At 42.4% G+C, this 19,291-nt stretch overlaps 1 protein-coding gene across 1 annotated transcript in view; it reads right to left on the reverse strand.

Annotated features, from left to right (window-relative positions):
* Positions 1-870: 870 nt before the first annotated feature.
* The window catches only part of CFAP47 (cilia and flagella associated protein 47), a 2,858,849-nt gene continuing 2,840,428 nt past the window's right edge, over positions 871-19,291 (reverse strand). Inside the window, exon 64 of the mRNA XM_078657910.1 lies at positions 871-1,183. Within this exon, the coding sequence (XP_078514036.1) occupies positions 974-1,183 (210 nt within the window). The 3' untranslated portion in view covers positions 871-973. The remainder of the gene's footprint in view (positions 1,184-19,291) is intronic.

Here is a 19,291-nt window from a genome sequence, read left to right on the forward strand (position 1 = left end):
CGTGCCCTGTGCACCATTTCATTTATAATGAAGTGAGGGGGTCCCTGGAGCGTGTCCCCCCCCCCACCCCCCCACAACGCAGGGGCTGCGGGGGCCTGTGTCACGCCCCTTTCTTGACGCAGAAGGGAGTGAAACCTTCCACATATTCAATCTTCCACTGCAACATAATACTGGTCCCCCCAACTCCCCACTCACCCCTCCCCGCCCCACCCACCCCTCCCCACCCCACGTAGAAAGATCACTGGGTTAACACACCTACTTACAGAAATCCCTGTAAATGTTGTGCACATCCCAGGCCTGTAACTCCGAGGTCCCCCAACCCCATCCTTTCTCCTGTGAGCTCTCCTCAGTGCCGCGTCCTGCTCTCTCTTGGGCCCCCATCCTTTTTTCGGGCCCGGCCCGTGGCTCTGACTGAAGAGAAACAACGTAAAGTGTTACTTTGTTTCTCTTTAGTCCTGGGTCAGAGCAGGAGCTCAGAGCAGGCTGCACACACAGATGCTGCCTGTCTCTGTCACAGCTCTCTGCAGATGAGATGAGGGGGCCCCCTTCATGTACTGGGCACTGCCCCCCCCCCCCCCCCGCACCACGGGGGCTGCGGGGATGTTTGATACGCCCCTGTCTGTGCCCCTTAACTCCAGACAAAAAGTGGATTGGGAAAATTACACCAGAAAGTACCACCTTTCATTTTTGCCTTTCAGGGTTGCAATGTAACCAGTGATGGTCGGAATAAAGTTTTGCAGCTACTGTGCCAAACGGTTCCAATTGCAGTCCTATTTTTGAATCTTGTACAATCGTAGGGTACTTCTGTATGACAAACAATGACGTTCATTTGTTTTGGTTGTTTGGTTTGAAAAAATCATAATTACAGCATTTAAAAAATAAAAGCGTGATCTTTATTAGACTCTGATGTTATTTTTACATATTCATAATCCAACAAAACGTTAAAAAAAGAGAACGAACAAAAGGTTCTCGTTTATTTAGTTCTCAAGACCAGAGGCGCTCCTTTAACCGGGGACGACACAGCTGTGGTAGCCAGCTTGATGTTTTCCCGCAGGAAGTTGCGTTGTCGGACTGTGGCTGACCGCAGGTAACCGGTGGAGGCTATTTTGGATGACGCAGAGCGGGGAGGCGTGGTCTGAGGTGGTAGACCATTGATCTCATAGGTCCACTGCATTGCTGCCGTCTGGAAAAAAGAATAATTACAAATAAGAGGAGGATTCAAACAAAGAAAGCATAGCGTGACTTGATGGGGAGCATTTACATAGCGCTCACCACCTGGTTAGAGTCACAAGGCACTGGTGAAAACTGATGCTGTAAGAATGAATCCACATGAGCTATTAATAGAGCTGTCATTACATTCTATGTTGCTGCATGAAAACGAGTGAACAGCTACTTGAACCACCAGGAAAATTAATTGCCATTCCAAATAGATCATGAGGAACATGTAATATTAGACAATAAAGCATTACAATGTCAACCATTTCAAGGACTGCTGTCTACCATTATTCGTTTACTATAAGCCCTGACATCAGCAACATGCATTATAGGATGTTGATAAGTGGATTTTAGTAATATATATTTCATTATAGTTTGGCATTTTCACAATACACTTGTCTTTCTGTTCAAATGCTTGATAAACGGAAAATAGTTTACAAGACAAATGCCTTACTATTGTTGTCATATTATATTTCGATCTCCACCAATCTCATAAGCAAGATCCATCCTCTACGCATTATATGTTTATACCATTAGCTGTGAAACTTGTTCAATTTCGTGTGTTGCTTTGATTGGCTTTAGGGAATGAGCCAATTGTGTTACACACATCCACTGAGGTGTTTTGGTGCAGTGCTGTTCTTCAATGAGACTGTGGGGGTAGGACTAAAAAGGATGGCAGTGGGAAATTTGAATTATCTTGGAGGGTGCAGGCTGGCATAGTGTGGGTAAAAAAGAGGTGATATTGGTTGGATTCCTAGGAACACAGTCGCATTGCATTGACCAAGGTACAAGTAGAAATGTAATGAGGGCAAGAGGCAGATTTTATTGTTGTGGGGTGTAATATAATGCTTCAGATGAGTGAAAGTCTAAAGAGAAGAGGCATGACTTTAGAAGATCTCTGATTGGCATTGGAAATGCTGCACTGGCTGAGGGCATTTCATTGGAGGGACTGCATCTCTGAATGATCAACTCCTGGTCTGAGCGAGCTTGTCTTTTGAGATGGTCAGCAGAGGGTGGTTTCAGATGAAATTACTCAGATCGTACTAAGGGGAAACAGAATGATTGCAAGTGAGGTTTGGTCATGTATGCAAAAGTTCTGATGCATGTTGCAAACATATCAGAACCTCGCTCTGTGGCTGATGATGAACCAGTGACGTTTGGAAGGAGTTGGGGATGTGTGTTACACCTGAGGCCTGCAACATTATTCCTTGCATAATCTCAGATATTTTTCAGTGAATGAGCCAGAAATCAGTCTGAGTCAAATCCTACTACCACATGCCTAAACTATCACAATATAGTAGTGAGCTGTACAGTACAATATGCAAAGCCAGAAGAGAGAGGACACAAAGGTCAAATCCCTCATGATTATCCAAAAACAGAAATCTTGAAATCAGGTTAGTGGTTCTACAATTCCTGCTCACCTGATGACTCACATTGGCCTTGATCCTATTTTAAACGCTTTCTGTTTCAAACATTACTATTGAAATAGAGACCTAAGCAGACATCGTCCAAAATAAAAATACCAGTTGCGTTCATGAATGATCAGATATGCCACCTTCTTCAAACACTGAACAGCATACATACCGCACTACTCTACGTATACTTTTACAATCCGTGTACAGCACATGTTCTTTGAATAAATATTGTCAGAAATCCAATATATTGATATAACACAAGGAGATAACTCTTGTTCGCTGTTGGATTGTGCAACAGATTTAAAGTGTCCGAGTTTTACTAACGCACAGTTGTTCAGAAAACAGGAAGCTAAATGGTGCAGCACCCTTAATATTCTCTTTTTATGAGTGATGTTTGCTTGCTGTTTGTCTGTATGGTTGTATCACTTATACTGTGCATGGCAAACACAGTACAGGAAAAATAGGGGGAGATTGAAAAAGGACGGTGGGGAGAGGAAGGAGTTAGAGACAAAGTGGTAGAAGTAGCAGAAAGCTGAGATAAAAATAGAGTTAGAGTGAGAGACCCTGCTTTATTTACCACAATGTATAGGGCTTGTATGGAAAGGCCATTACCTCTGCCGACATCCGAACCATGAAATGCAGAGGTTTCTTTGGTTGGCACAATCGGAAATGTAGGTCTAGATTGCGTTACCAAGGAAGGGATGGACAGTGCAAGTCACACCATTAAATGTGAGGTACAGGGTTTTGATTGAACCACCATAATTAATAGCTCTTGGGACAGGAATGTCTCCCAAATCGCTCTGGAGAGAGGGCTCCATGTCCTGGGTTATCTAAGTTGCAAGTTTCTAGGAATTTCTGGCTTTGTTGCATACAATAATCATGCCTGTATGATGAGAAACCTCTGTGACAAGGATTGTTCTGCCCACCAAGTGCATCCCTCCTCTACTGAGCACGAGTATCACCACCTCACTATGCTGTAGAGGGTTGATGCTGGTGGCAGCAACTGAGTATGGTGGGAGGATAGACCTTTTCCACGGTGCCTGCGCATGGAGAGTTGCCTGCTAACATAACCTCTCTGTCTAACAATGGTCTGCCAGTCCCCTGCCAAATGGTCGCTCATTCCATTTATTTGTAAATGGATGTTGCATGATTGTCTACAGGCTAAACTGAGTAGCAGGATAAGCATGGACAGCATGTGCTATAAGTGACAGCTTGCACACAGGAATCCGTTTTGCTCTCCTGTGTATGGATGGTGTACAAGATGGAGAGTGAAAAAGAGTCTTATAGAAAGCAATGTGAATTTCAAGGCTCCACCAAAGCATTCTTGAGAGAATTGATAAATTCACTGAAATAAACAACGGTTAAATGAAAGTTATAGTTAGGTGAAAATGTTAGTTAAAACATACCGTTTTAAAAAAATAAAAACAATTAAATTCATCTGTTATAGTTATCTCAAGTAACTATAACTCACCCCCCCCCCCACCATGCACAGCGATGTTATCATTGAGGTCATTTCAGATGTTGCAGTGATGTTACCAGTCATGCAATAGAACATGTAATAAGTAATGCAATATGTGAGTTAATTAGCAGTGTAAAAAATGATGGGCAATTTGTTTTTACAGTGGGTGCCTGCGTACATATTCGGGACACCCACCTCTATTAAATAAGTTCAAACTGTGGACCGGTCACTCTATGTTGTTGTGGGTACTTAGGTGCCCAACAAGGGCACTCAGATCTTCGCAATATGTTGAGGGCTCGGGGGGAGCCAAAGGGCCCCTGTTGCCCCTGCCGGTTCCCCTAGCAGGATTCAGACACTTTCTTTTTATTGTTGTGGGTTTCCTGCTGCCCAACAGGGGTGCCAACATCTTTGGAATACATTACGGCTTGTGGGGGAAGCTATAGGGTCCCCACAGAACCAGCCAGCATCCCTTATTGGAGCGGGCCACAATTTTTTTTTTGGGTGCCCTTTGTGTGTTGGAAGAAGCTGGCAACCAGTATGCTCCAATTCTGCGGAATCAAATTTTGTCTCTGCTCTCACAGTGAGAGTACACATTTTCCCTGCACGTGCATGAGGACAGAGAAAAATATAAAATGTGTGTACTGCCTGGAAAAAGCCCCTGATGATAGAGTAACTGGGGCCATCAATCATCTCAGAGTGGGGGCTGCACGCCCCCCCCAAAAAAAGAGGATTTCCACTGGGGCCATTATTTGGCCTGAGGAGGGGCGAGTACACTCTCCGCCCAAGTAAAAAACAGGTTTCATCCCCAGGGGTATGCAGTGCCCAGGGCCGTAATTTAGCATGGGGAGGGGGGTGCACACGCCGCTTCCTCTATCAAAATATGTAACGTAGGCCCCCTGGGCTCTGGCTTACCTCAGGGTTTTTTTTCCCAAAAAAGGTGGTGGTCGATTTTTTAAAATAATTGTACTGCAGATTTGTGAATCCTTCATGAATTTGAAGTAAAGCTAATATAGGTTATTGGTCCCCGGGGGTCTTCTTGGAAGCTCCCCACCAATGCTAGAGGGGCAGGGTATCCCTACACTGTCCCCTATATGTTTTGTTTACTTTTGGTCAGGAAAGGGTACTGAGTCCCCGAGTCCTAAAATGGCTGCGGGCACATCTTTGTTGATGTGGTGCCAGTCAGTCAGATCTTAGCTACAGATCGGTCAGCTACATGAATCCCCCATGATATGAAATATCTATACATTTTGAACCTTAATTTCTAAAAAAAAACTATTGAACAGATTTACACTAAATTATGCATGCTTTCAGGACCAAGATCTAGCTTTCTGCCATATTTGGTGCAATTCTGTTCAAATGGTTTGGTTGTAGCTGTGTCTAATTTTTTATGGGAAAAACACATTTTGGGACCTCCCCCTTTTGTCAGCCCTCCTTAATGGATCATCCCAAAACATCCCAGGAAGGAGATGAGGTGGATCAGACTTTTTTTTGGGAAAGTTCCGTGAAGATTCGTCAAATGGCACCAATCTTTTGAGCAAACCAATATATGATTTTTCTTTGCAAAACGTGTTCCTAACTATAACTACCCAGTGGTGACTACCAATAAGTTATGATATGTCAACTTTCCACCCATAAATATTTGTCTGTATGTCACTATAACTACTTTTTCGTTCTTAAGATAAAATACTGACTGTACATAGATGTCTTAAGAATTATTCTGTGAATTACAGAATTTTGAGCCACTAACCCCATAACACCTCCCAGAGTAAGCCCTTGACTACTATGCCTGGGTATAATGAATGTTAAGTGCTAAATGGCTTTACTTAGTGCTCAGTGTTTGTGCTTTATAAAAGGATGGCCCAGGAACATCAGTGGCAAACTGACCCAATCGATTTATTTGTGGCCAAAGAAATCCCCTCTCTGCTCTATGACCCCAAACTGGTTCCAACAAGAGCCCTAATTAAATGTATAGCTGGTAATCTATTAACAGGATCAATCTACAGTTCTCAAAGTAGAAGACAAGTCTGCAAACAGAAAGATTCTAATATAATGTAACCCCCCCCCCCCCAATGTAAGTGAATGCTTTAAATGTGTGTAGGCAAAAGTACAAAAGCAGCAATTTTGCCAAAAGAGCTAACTCCAAAGCCAGGAAAAGAAGATTTCAATGATACAACCCGGAGACTCAAAAAATAAAGTATACAGCATAAACATGCAAATACGATGAAATCGAAGGTCAATACATACCAAAACATTTCCAAGAATGCATTGTTTACAACAGAAAAGGATCAATCTGCAGTGAGCGAATCAATTTGATGGATGTTAATAGGTGACAAGCAGTGCTCCTGTCGAACAAGCAGTCAATAGAATCTATGCTATAATAAGGGAGGAACACGCGAGCTAAATAGATTTCCTCTGCCTCTACCTGGCATCATACTATTTTGCATCGCTACTGATGCAGTGTGCATATCCCCTCCTTCCTGCACCTGTTACAGTGGCACATCTACTCTATAGGCAAAAAAGGTCCAGTTGCAACTGTAGGCTCACATGATGTGAAAAGGTTTTTTGGGGACAAAGTTGATACAGCTTTGGTTAACTTAGTATATGGTATCCTACGCGGGCTACTGGTACATTGGTGGCTGTTGAGAACAGGGTGCAACTCTGTGAATCCCATTATGCAGAGCATGGCAAAAACTGCTGCAAGAAAGTAGAACTCGGCTTTGAGTTAAGTGTGGTAGCAGCGGCTATAATTAAACACTGCTGCCATGCCATCCTGAAAGACAAAAAAACTAACAAATATGATTTTGAAGTAGCCTGAGCATGATGAAGAGATGATAAAATAAATAGATAAGGCTAGTTTGTCTTTTACCCCTATTGTTACAAATATTAAAAGTTTGGAACTTAGAAACACCCAGGTTTTGACTCTGTGTGTTATCGGCTCACAGAGCTTAACCTTCTTGCTGGTGTGGGCCAGTGTACCTGTCACATTAATACATGGACATATAATTTTAGGAACCACTGACTCCGGCTTGCAGATTTGATTGATACATCATCCTAAAAGCTGCCTTGTTTTATGGGATGAATAAATTGAGGTGCTAACGTCTGTTCCTGCAGAGAGAAATGCAGCCGAAGAATGGCCAGGACACGAAGCATCCGTATTACCGTTTGTCCAAAGATAATACTGTCATTTTTAACATATAAATCTTCTTTAAGGGCCAGCTAATTGCCTTATTAACTCCATCACAAGGTTAAATGGATTGTCTTTCATCCTTACACCAGTTTAACAATTTACTCTGACGAAGGTTTGACCCGGGGGTCACATTCATGTGTTCATGATTCATTGAACACTGCAAGGTCAGAGACAAGGCCCAGTGTAGAAGAGCAATCATTTAAGCTGAGGTGTAAAGATAACAAGAAATCATGGCCGCTCATGAAAAGCGCTGAACGCTACATTTGTGCGAGGGTAGGACTGCTTGTACTGGCCTACAGTCCGGTCTTCGGAAACACTGCAGGATAGAGACCAATTTCTAGCTCAATCTTTTCTTATTCTGAAAAACATTCTCCAACCTCACATATGTAATCGATCGTTGTGGCAAGTCGTTAACCATTGCCAATGAGGGACTATGCATGCTTGGTCACCCTCCTTGCCACAATAACCATCCAATGGGCCGCCCTCACCATCCCTTAAGTAGGATTGACTCGACTATCAAATGCCCTTCATGTATACCTGTATTGGGGCATATAGTTTGGACACAAAGGTCATAGTAATTGAGGAAAGATGGATAGAGAACCTGTCTCAAATTAAGGCCAGACTTCCTCGTAAGCGTTAAATGAGTGAACACCAATCCTCTAAATGTTTGACTGATCTCCAGAACATCATACTATTTTATAGCCAGCAACATCCCTGGAAGTAGCTCACTTGCAGGAGAACCTGCCATTTTATTTCAACAATAAGGCTAACAATAATTAATCCAGTGTTTCACTTCAAGGAAGAATCCGCAAAAAATGGCTCAGGCTGAGTCCATTTAGCACCATGTCAATGACTATGCAATGTGCATACTCATCAGTAAGAGAGGAGTATGTATTCAAATGTAGATGAGATATTTTCACAAGCAGACACATCATAATATGCCAGGATTACAAGCAAATAAAAATCACTATCACAGAGATAGACAATGTATTCTTTTTTTAAATGAACAAATTGATTTTATAAGTGAACCAACTATGATGCTCACACAAGACCACCGTCAACTGATTTGTATTTATCCAACAACGAACCTACGGTGTCTTGTTGGTTATTTCTTATAGGGTCAGTCAGATGAGTATTTGTATTACTGACTCTTTACTGTCTGACTGTATGAGTTTCTTCTGAAAACAACGATATGATTGGAGCACAAAGAACAGGTTAGATATTAAACTTTAAGTTTGGTAAGGCCAGCTGTGCATTGTGTTGCCTATTTTGAACCTTCAATAGGTTAAGGTGGCACTTCCCAGGAGAATGTAAGTAAGTTTCCTTTCATATTCATCGTTAGAAAAAATATATTAGGTAAAGTAGGGTTGTATCGTTTTCATTTTTCTGTACATAAAACACCTGCCTTCCTTGCCCAGTTCCAGTGACCCTTTACACAGTGACGGCTCTTCCGCTATGGTAGAGGAGCATCACCCCCAAGATTTTGTGCAGTGCACAGTAAAAGAAATATAAAATGATAATAACTTTAAGTTATTATCATTTTATATTTCCTTTGCGGGCGGGCAGGCGGGCAAGCGGGGCTGTTCTGCTCTCGGAGCAGAACAGGGGAGGAGTGGTTTACCCACTTCTAAGTGCGCAATGACTGTTTCCAAAGGGAATCAGAATCTTCTTTGACCAGGTTGACGGTGTATTATTCACCCAGCCCGCGACGCAGCCATTGCCGGCTAGCTTTTTCTAAGTATCGCTTCAATAAAGACTCAATGTACAAGCCGCAACCTAATCACTCAAGGACCGCTATGTGCAGCCACCCATAGTCTCCATCCAAGCCTCCACATTCTCCAATACCCTGTCCGTACAACGGTTATGAGGCATTATATAATTCAGGCTTGTATTATACCCGTCCTGATGATGATCCTAGTATTGTTTTAAAAGGATTGAAACGTTGTCAACTTGTTTAAACAGCATGCACATTAATCCAATGTGATAAAAACAAGTGCATTAGCTGTTTTTTCTAAGCTTGCCCTATTTATTCATATTTTCTACAAGCTACCCATTTCTTGCCTGAAATGTTTTGTCCAAATGTAATCGTTTTGTGTTTGTGCAGGACGCAGGATTGTGTCCCACTGTATTGTTGTGCTCCTATTTGCCTTTGCATTTATTAATTCATTAAATTGATCGTCCGGCTGGACATCTTTAATATAGCACTGACTCAAGTCTATATTAATCACATCATTATTGTGTTTTTTAAGGAATAAAATTTCATCTGCTGTGTGGCACAAACCCGAGCAGAACCAACTCTGTTGAGGGGGTTTTCCAGCACAAGGATTCAGCATTGACTTTGCAGCCTGCATCGGAACCGCCAATGTGTGAAGCTTCTCTGATGCAAGTTCTTGCATCGCAAATCTCTTGTCGACAGCAGCCTTGATTACGAAGCAGATTCTCGCATTGCAGCCTCACAGCTCTTCCAAATCGATGTATCACCCCAACTGCGTGAAGCAGCTTCATTGCCAGAATTTACATCACATGCCCTTGTTTACAGGCTCCTTGATCATGCAGAATCTCACATCCCAGCTTCGCAGCTCCTTGGAACCAGCTCCTCACCTCGGCTGCGTGACTCTGCAATCAGGATTTCATGTACTCTTGTTCAGCTGGCCTAACTAGATCCCTGTAGCCAGCCCGCGTTCCATTGCAGCCTGCCTCAACTTAGGACTTTGTACCGGTGCGGTGCAACCATTTTTCCACACTCGGCTCTTTAGGATTTTTTGGCGCAATATTTCCTGAAATATTTACAACAGAATATCTCCAGTTCTACTGATTGGATTTTTGCCATTTTGGTCTTAATTTGAAATTTGCTCTATTTTTCTAAATTGGTGCAGGATTTTGGTTGTGTTTTCACTTTATTGCTGTTTGAAGTGCTGCCTAAACACTTTACACAATGCCTCTAAGTTAAGCCTGACTGCTCTGTGCCAAGCTACCAGTGGGTTGAGCACACATTAATTTGATGTTTGCTTGTGCTTCTCTCTGGCAAGGATTGTGGTTGCTGCTTGAGTAGGGTTTCACCCCCGCCCCCCCCTCAACCAGTAACCTAGTTTCTCATGCAGGGCTTCAGTAGCCAGATTCGAAGCAAATTACTTTTGCAATAAGTATTAAAGCACCAGTACATTAGCAAGCAGAACCTCTAAGATCCCAGTAATAGACTATCAATAGAAAAGATGTCCAGCAAAGTACATGGTGAACCAGCTATGCTGGAGGGGACAGAATCTTATGAAAAATAAAATTCCAAGAAAAGTCTATTTAATAATATATTTTTGTTGTCTCCATCTTTTAGATGTAGTACCCTGAGCTAATTACAAATTAATGATAATAACGAAATCCAGAATTAGCTAGAGATATTATTTGGATGTATCACTGATGGTAAATTGCATTATATTTTAAGTCTTAGGTAGGCAAGACCATTAAGTTCTTTATGAGTTTTAATTTAACAGGATACTTTTTCAGATAGATTTTTGGACATTCTTGCCTGTAGTTCTCTTTCTCCTGCATTGAGATCTGCCCTTTTATTAATCAGTTTTCACCAGTTTATAACCAATTTGAGAGATACAAAGCAGTTTAACATTTGAAAAAGTCTGACTCAGTTTGCAAAAATTAAAATGTCTTTTTGAGTGTACAAATTCCATTTTAGGAGTCAGTAAACTTTCACCAGCTCCTAAAATGTGACTGTGACCCTATATTGAACGAGTATTTGCATGTAGCATGTTGTAGACGTCCCTTCCAAATACTGATTTGGTATGACATGTATCAATGTTCAGTGACCAAACCCTGTTTGCAAAACATTGAAAAATTACTGACTTCATAGCTGGGGTGGTAATGCATGTGCAAAATTAAAGAAGTCAGCTTTGTGCTTCTTCCCCTTTGTGAACTGAAAGAAAAGAGTTGTTGGGAAGTAGGCAGTAGTCCATGGGACCACTACCAACTCCCAAACAAACGTTGGAGAAAAAGTAAACTCTTTATTTTTTTAAACCCAGCCCTGTGTCCTTTAAGGAAAATAGGCTGCATTAAAAAAGTCTACTCTATTAAAAAGTGACCACAGCCGGATCACTGACAAAATATAGAATGCCAAAATATAGGCCTACCAAAATGTAGTGGACAAAATACAGAATGCAAAAATATCGAATTCCTATCTGCAAACAGGTAAGTACAAAAATATCGAATCAAAAATATAGTTGTAAAAAATATAGTTAGCCAAAATATCGAATTTTATTAAATGTCTTAAAAGTAATTTAAAATTAATGAAATAATAAATGTAATTAACTAAAACGTACTTAAACACCTTAAAATTAATAAATAATTATTGTAAGTAAAAAAAAATAAACATACAATTTTATTTTTGAATACATATACATATTAACGTAATATTAATAAAACATATACAATATTTTTACTGTAGGATAGTGGGAGAGTAAAATTTACTACTACCACGCCAATGAGTGCAACAGTAGGGAAAGCGTTGGATAGCGTAGGGGTAAAAATTACTATTCTGACTCCAGTGAGTGCAACAGTAGGGAAAGCGTTGGATAGGGGAAGGGTAAAAATTACTTTTCCCACTCCAGAGAGTGCAACAGTAGGGAAAGCTTTGGCTAGCGTAAGGGTAAACATTACTTTTCCCACTCCAGAGAGTGCAACAGTAGGGAAAGCGTTGGATAGCGTAGGGGTAAAAATGACTATTACCACTCCAGAGAGTGCAACAGTAGGGAAAGCGTTGGATAGCGTAGGGGTAAAAATTACTATTCCTACTCCAGTGAGTGCAACAGTAGGGAAAGTGTTGGATAGCGGGAGGGTAAAAATTACTATTCCCACTCCAGAGAGTGCAACAGTAGGGAAAGCGTTGGATAGCGTAGGGGTAAAAATTACTATTCCCACTCCAGAGAGTGAAACAGTAGGGAAAGCATTGGATAGCGTAGGGGTAAACATTACTATTCCCACTCCAGAGAGTGCAACAGTAGGGAAAGCGTTGGATAGCGTAGGGGTAAAAATTACTATTCCCACTCCAGAGAGTGCAACAGTAGGGAAAGCGTTGTATAGTGTAGGGGTAAAAATTACTATTCCAATCCAGTGAGTGCAACAGTAGGGAAAGCTTTGGATAGCGGGAGGGTAAAAATGACTATTTCCACTCCAGAGAGTGCAACAGTAGGGAAAGCGTTGGATAGCGTAGGGGGGAAAATTACTCTTCCCACTCCAGTGAGTGCAACAGTAGGGAAAGCTTTGGATCGCGGGAGGGTAAAAATGACTATTTCCACTCCAGAGAGTGCAACAGTAGGGAAAGCGTTGGATAGCGTAGGGGGAAAAATTACTCTTCCCACTCCAGTGAGTGCAACAGTAGGGAAAGCGTTGGATAGCGTAGGGGTAAAAATTACTATTCCCACTCCAGAGAGTGCAACAGTAGGGAAAGCGTTGTATAGTGTAGGGGTAAAAATTACTATTCCAATCCAGTGAGTGCAACAGTAGGGAAAGCTTTGGATAGCGGGAGGGTAAAAATGACTATTTCCACTCCAGAGAGTGCAACAGTAGGGAAAGCGTTGGATAGCGTAGGAGGAAAAATTACTCTTCCCACTCCAGAGAGTGCAACAGTAGGGAAAGCGTTGTATAGTGTAGGGGTAGAAATTACTATTCCAATCCAGTGAGTGCAACAGTAGGGAAAGCGTTGGATAGTGGTAGGGTAAAAATGACTATTCCCACTCCAGAGAGTGCAACAGTAGGGAAAGCGTTGGATAGCATAGGGGTAAAAATTACTATTCCCACTCCAGTAAGTTTAACAGTAGGGAAAGTAATGATTTAATATATTAATAAAAATACATTTATCAATACCAATAAAAAATTAATTAAAATTAATTACCAATTTAATATTATGTAATAATTAATCAAATAGAAACACAAATAAATATTAGTTATTAAAAATTAATTACCTATTCATAATTGACAACTAATTAATGTTCAGTGACAAAAGCTAATTATTAATAAAAATGAATACCAATTAATAATTAATCAACAGTAAATTATCAACACACAAAAAGTATTTTTAATATGTAATTAATTACAATTAAATTACTTCCCATCCTATTCCCCTAAAAACCCACAATCCGCTACAGAAAATAAATTAATACAATTATCATAATTATCAATTAATCAATTAATACAAATTAATTACCAATTAATAAAAATGTATTACCAATTAAAAATTAATTAACAATAAATTAAAAATCAATTCCGATAAATAAAAAAGAATGATTTACTTATTGACAATTAAATTACTTCCTACCCTAATCCCATATAAACCCACAACCCGCTATGGAAAATAAATTAATACAATTAACATAATTATCAATTAATCAAAAATTAAAAATTAATTACCAATTAAAAATTGTTTAACAATAAATTCAAAATGAATACCAATAAGTAAATACACATATTTAATTAATTACAATTAAATTACTTCCCACCCTATTCCCCTATAAACCCACTACCCTCTACAGAACTAAAATGCAAAATTAAATTAAAAATAATTAATACATTCTAAAAATGAATATTTAATTCAATATAATTAAATTACTTCCCACCCTATTCCCCTATAAACCCAAAACCTGCTACAGAATTAAATTACACAAAAATTAAATACCATAAAATTCATTACTTAAAATAAATTAAACATACATTACAAAAGTAATATACACTTTTCACATATATACTAACATACAAAACACTTTAAAAAATCCGATAATATTAAAAATTCGATATATTTTAATGTCTATATTATATACTTCGATATTTTGACTTCTATATTTTTACAATCGATATTACTTACCTTAAATTCGATATTTTTAATAACTATATTGTGTCCATTCGATATTTTGTCCATTCTATATTTTTACTTCGATTTTATGTCCATTCTATATTGTTGTTCCGATATTATGGCTAGTTACCACAACAGCCATAGTGGTCTGCTGGCCACCATGTCTGCGATGGCCTTAAATCGCACTGAGTCACAATCTGTGATCAATTGCATAAACATTTGTGAGGAAATAAGATGTACGAGGGGCTATTCCTTCAATATAAAATACTAAGATTTTACATTGAAGGAATAGCCCCTCTGTCACATGTATTTCATTTGTTTTTTAGCATCTCTCATACCATTGTAGGATGTCAGAGCACTTTACATCACACACATATAGAGACAATGAATCATACATGTAAATCAGTGTATAGAAAATGTTACATAAGGTAAAGGGGACTATAAGATGTATTATTCATGTCATTCATACTGGTAGGCATATTTAAAGAGTGCTTGGTCTGAAAAAGTACAAACTCAGGATTCAGAACATAACACAGTGGCTAGCACTGACTTTAACATTAAACATATATTTCCACCCAAATAAATCTTTTTAGCAGCATCAGGATAATGAAAGACTGGGAAAAAACATAAATTACTAACTGGTACCATGCAGTTCGCAAGCAGCTCTTTGATGACAGTTTATAGGTCCCTCTGCTAGATTACGATTGTCACTTATGAAGTGCACAGTAACAAAATAGTCTCTGTAACAAAAACAGTAACCACGGACCTATGTATATAAAATACTGCTTTTTAAAATGCATGTTACAGGTTCTTTGCAGTAGGTGCATTAACCCTCTGTGCTACATTAGTTAAGTCAAAGCTGCCACTGAGCAAAACTCTCATTGCTCTCCATCCGGTACATTAATCACTGGCATTTTCTTGACACTTTTATTGTTGCTCGAAAGCTGCTAATTTTACAAGAAACTTTGCTGTGCTTTTAAAACTGCTGCCTACGGACCCCCTGGGAATGTGTCACGGACCCCTGGGAAACACTGTAATATAGGATTTGAAAGCACCTGCTGCAGAGTTCCTTGTACATCCAGCTTTCAGGCAGCAATAAAAATGTCAAGATAACTCTTGTGATAAATGTTCCTGCTAAGGTTCATCTAGGGGCTGTTTTGACTCACCATAAAGTAGCCCAGAGGGTCAATATGCCTGCTGCAAAGAACAAATCTGTATTTTATGTGGATACTTAGGGGTCCATTATGATGTCGGGCGGATTGCCTCCGCCAGGCTGGCGGTAGCCACCGCCGGCCTGGCGGAGGCAATCCGCCCGACATCCATTGCCAAATTCCCCCCCGCCATATTAGGATGGCGGGGGGGACCGCAGCGGTGATAATCACCGCCCGCCTGTTTTCCGCCCCGGTGGCCTTGCGGCCGGGGCGGAATATGTTTAATATGGTGGCGGTGTCTGTTAGACACCGCCAGCCATATTAGTATGCGCATTCTGGCACGCCTTTCCGTGGCGGCAATGCCGCCACGGAAAGGCATGCGGAGTCCCCCTGCAGGGGCCCGTTGCGGGCCCCCAGGGACTCCGTGGTGGTGGGGGGTGCACATGGGGGGTACCTATGGTACCCCCCCGCATTTCTAAGTGCAACATGGCAGGCACCGCGCGGTGCCTGTCATGTTGCACTTTGAAATGCACAACGTGCACGTTTCGCAAGGCGGTGGGCGGAGATTACTGCTCCGCCCGCCGCAATGGCAAAAATACAGGATGCGCCCGCCTGTGTGGCGGGCGCATCCTAATGCACATTTCGGGACCCCCGCCCTCGAGGCGGGCGGTCCCGTTTCCTGATAGGGTGGCGGGCGGGCTTTAATGGCCCCCTTAGTTGAGTGGATTAGAGAAGCCAGACTTTACCTGCGCTTTAAAACAAATGAAATGTATGTGAAAGAGGGGATATGGAGAGATGAGGGGAACTTTTGCTGGGTGGTAGTGAGTGAATCTGAGGAGGAGGTCATATGGGGAGGGGTGCAGCAGAAAAGATTGCTAAAGCCGGGCCTATACCCACTTGAGATCCTTGAGTGTTCTGACTGGCCATGGGAGCTGTGACTGGTCTTAGGCATATGATCAGCAGGATGATTTACAACACGATTACTTGTCTGGTCATCATTCATAAAAAAGAGCAGATCAATAGGGCTATATTCTGTGTTCTCCCTCCTTCAGTCTTGGTACTTAAAATATCCCAAACAATTTTGTAGTTTGACTTTTAATTCTAAGTCACGTCTACTTTATATGTGTGTACTGTCTCATTTGTCAATGCTGTTTCTCCTGCCTTTGGTTTCAATCATTCTTAAAAATACGCAGCACCCTCAGTAAAGTACTTTACTCGGTGTACATAGCGCACAGTAATATACTGTAGGATGGGGCATGTATTATACTATTCAGATAGTAGCAGTGCATGCCTCAATGGATGAGCAGCAATGAGGGAAATCATATTTTAGCCTACTATCTAAGAATTAGGGCCTGATTTAGAGTTTAGCTGAAGGGTTACTCCCCACAAACATGACCAATATCCCACCCGCAATATTACAAATGCCATTGGATATAATGCACTTATAATATGGCAGGTGGGATATCTCTCACATTTGTGAATGTGTAACCTCTCCAGAGAAACTCAAATAGGCCCATAATGTGGAGTCACAATTCCTACTAGAGTATGTTGTCTACCTGTTCTCTGCCAAATGCATTCATGAGTAAAGAAGATATTGTGCAGGGCTACATTTATACTCACCAGTAGGGCAAGGTAACAAATATGAGCCTTTCATATTCAATCAATCAATCAATCAATCAAAGCATTTATATAACGCACTACTCACCCGGAGGGTCTCAAGGTGCTGGGGGAAGGGGGTCCGCTACTGCTCGAACAGCCAGGTCTTGAGCTGCTTCCTGAAGGCGAGGTGGTCTTGGGTCAGGCGGAGGTGGGTCGGAAGGGAGTTCCAAGTCTTGGCGGCCAGGACGGCGGCGAGGGCGTGGCTGGTCGATCAAAGCTGGCGTTTGGGAGCGTAGAAGTTGAGGCGGCTGTTGAGGTATCCTGGGCCTTGGTTGTGTAGGGCTTTGTGTGCGTGGGTGACGAGCCGGAAGGTGATTCTCTTGTTGACCGGGAGCCAGTGCAGGTCTCTCAGGTGTCCGGAGATGTGGCTGCGGCGGGGGATGTCCAGGATGAGTCGTGCTGAGGTGTTCGGGATCCGCTGGAGTCTCTTCTGGAGTTTGTCGGTGGTTCTGGCGTAGAGGGAGTTGCCGTAGTCCAGACGGCTGGTGACGAGGGCCTGGGTGACCGTCTTCCTGGTCTCGGTGGGGATCCATCGGAAGATCTTACGTAGCATGCGCAGGATGTTGAAGCACGACGAGGAGACGGCGTTGACTTGTCTGGTCATGGAGAGGGAGGAGTCCAGGATGAAGCCCAGGTTGCGTGCGTGGTCTGTGGGTTTGGGTGCGCTGCCCAGGGCGGGGGGCCACCAGGAGTCGTCCCAGGCGGAGGGTGAAGATCCCAGGATGAGGACTTCCGTCTTGTCCGAGTTTAGTTTCAGGCGACTGTTCATCATCCACTTGGCAACGTCTGTCATCCCTTCGTGTAGGTTGGCTCTGGCGGTGGCGGGGTCGTTGGTGAGGGAGAGGCACAGCTGGGTGTCGTCGGCGTAGGAGATGATGTTGAGGTTGTGCTGGCGTGCGATGGCTGCGAGGGGGCTCATGTAGACGTTGAAGAGTGTTGGGCTGAGCGAGGAGCCTTGAGGAACGCCGCAGATGACTTCGGTGGCCTCCGATCTGAACGGGGGGAGGCGGACTCTCTGTGTCCTTCCGGCGAGGAACGAGATGATCCACTTCAGTGCCTTCTCCTGGATTCCGACGTTGCTGAGGCGCTGTACTAGGGTACGGTGGCAGACAGTGTCGAAGGCCGCGGAGAGGTCCAGGAGGATGAGGGCCGTCGTTTCTCCGTTGTCGAGCAGGGCTCGGATGTCATCGGTAGCTGCGATCAGGGCGGCCTCGGTGCTGTGGTGTGCCCGGAAGCCAGACTGCGAGAGGTCGAGGGAGCCCTTCGTCTCGAGGAAGGCGGCCAGTTGCTTGTTGACGGTCTTCTCGATGACTTTTGCCGGAAACAGGAGCAGCGAGATGGGGCGGTAGTTCTTGAGGTCGGTGGGGTCGGCTGATGGCTTCTTAAGTAGGGCGCTGAGTTCGGCGTGCTTCCAGCTCTCTGGGAAGGTAGCGGTGTCGAAGGAGGTGTTGATGATGTCCCGCAGGTGGGGTGCGATATTCCTATATCTTGTTCCAGTGCACGCTCAGGTTACAGCCAGGACCACTTGAAATTATGCAAATTTGCATCTGTGGTATTTTGCCCATAATTATGAATTTGCTTCATTTGTCATATAATACATCATCTGCTGCATAATATGGAGATTTTAAAAACTGCTTCTTGCTTATATGGATCAACAAATGATGCCACGAGTGTTGCCATGCAGTAGAAGACCCATCGCAAAGGTTGACTGATCCTCTTTCTATTTCTTATTGGTCTACTTGGGTGTTAAACTTGTACTAAAGAGGTGCAACATATGACAAGACAGTGTGAACAGGTGTAAAACAAAAGACAAAATACTGAAGCAATGCTGTCACAAGATATTCTGTATTACATTGCATACGTTATCTTTTCTTGCCTCATAATTTAGTCAACCCTGCTGCATTAATTTGTCAAACCTTGCTGCATAATTTCAGTGGCCCTGATTATACTGATCTTACTCATTGTCTAATCACACCCACTCACAATGGGACTGATCATAATTCAGCGCAATAAAGGGCTACCACGGGTTATGCAGATGAATGTTGGATGTAGTCCAACTGCCTAAAACTGAAAACCAACAAGACTGAATTTGTGATCTTTGGGGAGAGCCCCTCTCCATACGAGTCTACCTGGTGGGCGAAAGAGCTAGGACCTACTCTCAAGAACCTCAGTATCATCATTGACTGCAAACTTGACAGCACAGCCCAAGTCAACACCATCAGTGCCTCCAGCTTCCACACCCTGTAGATGATGAGGAAGATTTTCAAATGGCTCCCAGGCAACACCCAGAAAACCATCACCAATACACTTGCCCCCAGCAAACTAGACTACAAGAATACCCTTTATGCTGGGATTAAC

The sequence above is a fragment of the Lissotriton helveticus genome, chromosome 8, assembly GCF_964261635.1.
Source record: "Lissotriton helveticus chromosome 8, aLisHel1.1, whole genome shotgun sequence".
NCBI classification, from domain to species: domain Eukaryota; kingdom Metazoa; phylum Chordata; class Amphibia; order Caudata; family Salamandridae; genus Lissotriton; species Lissotriton helveticus.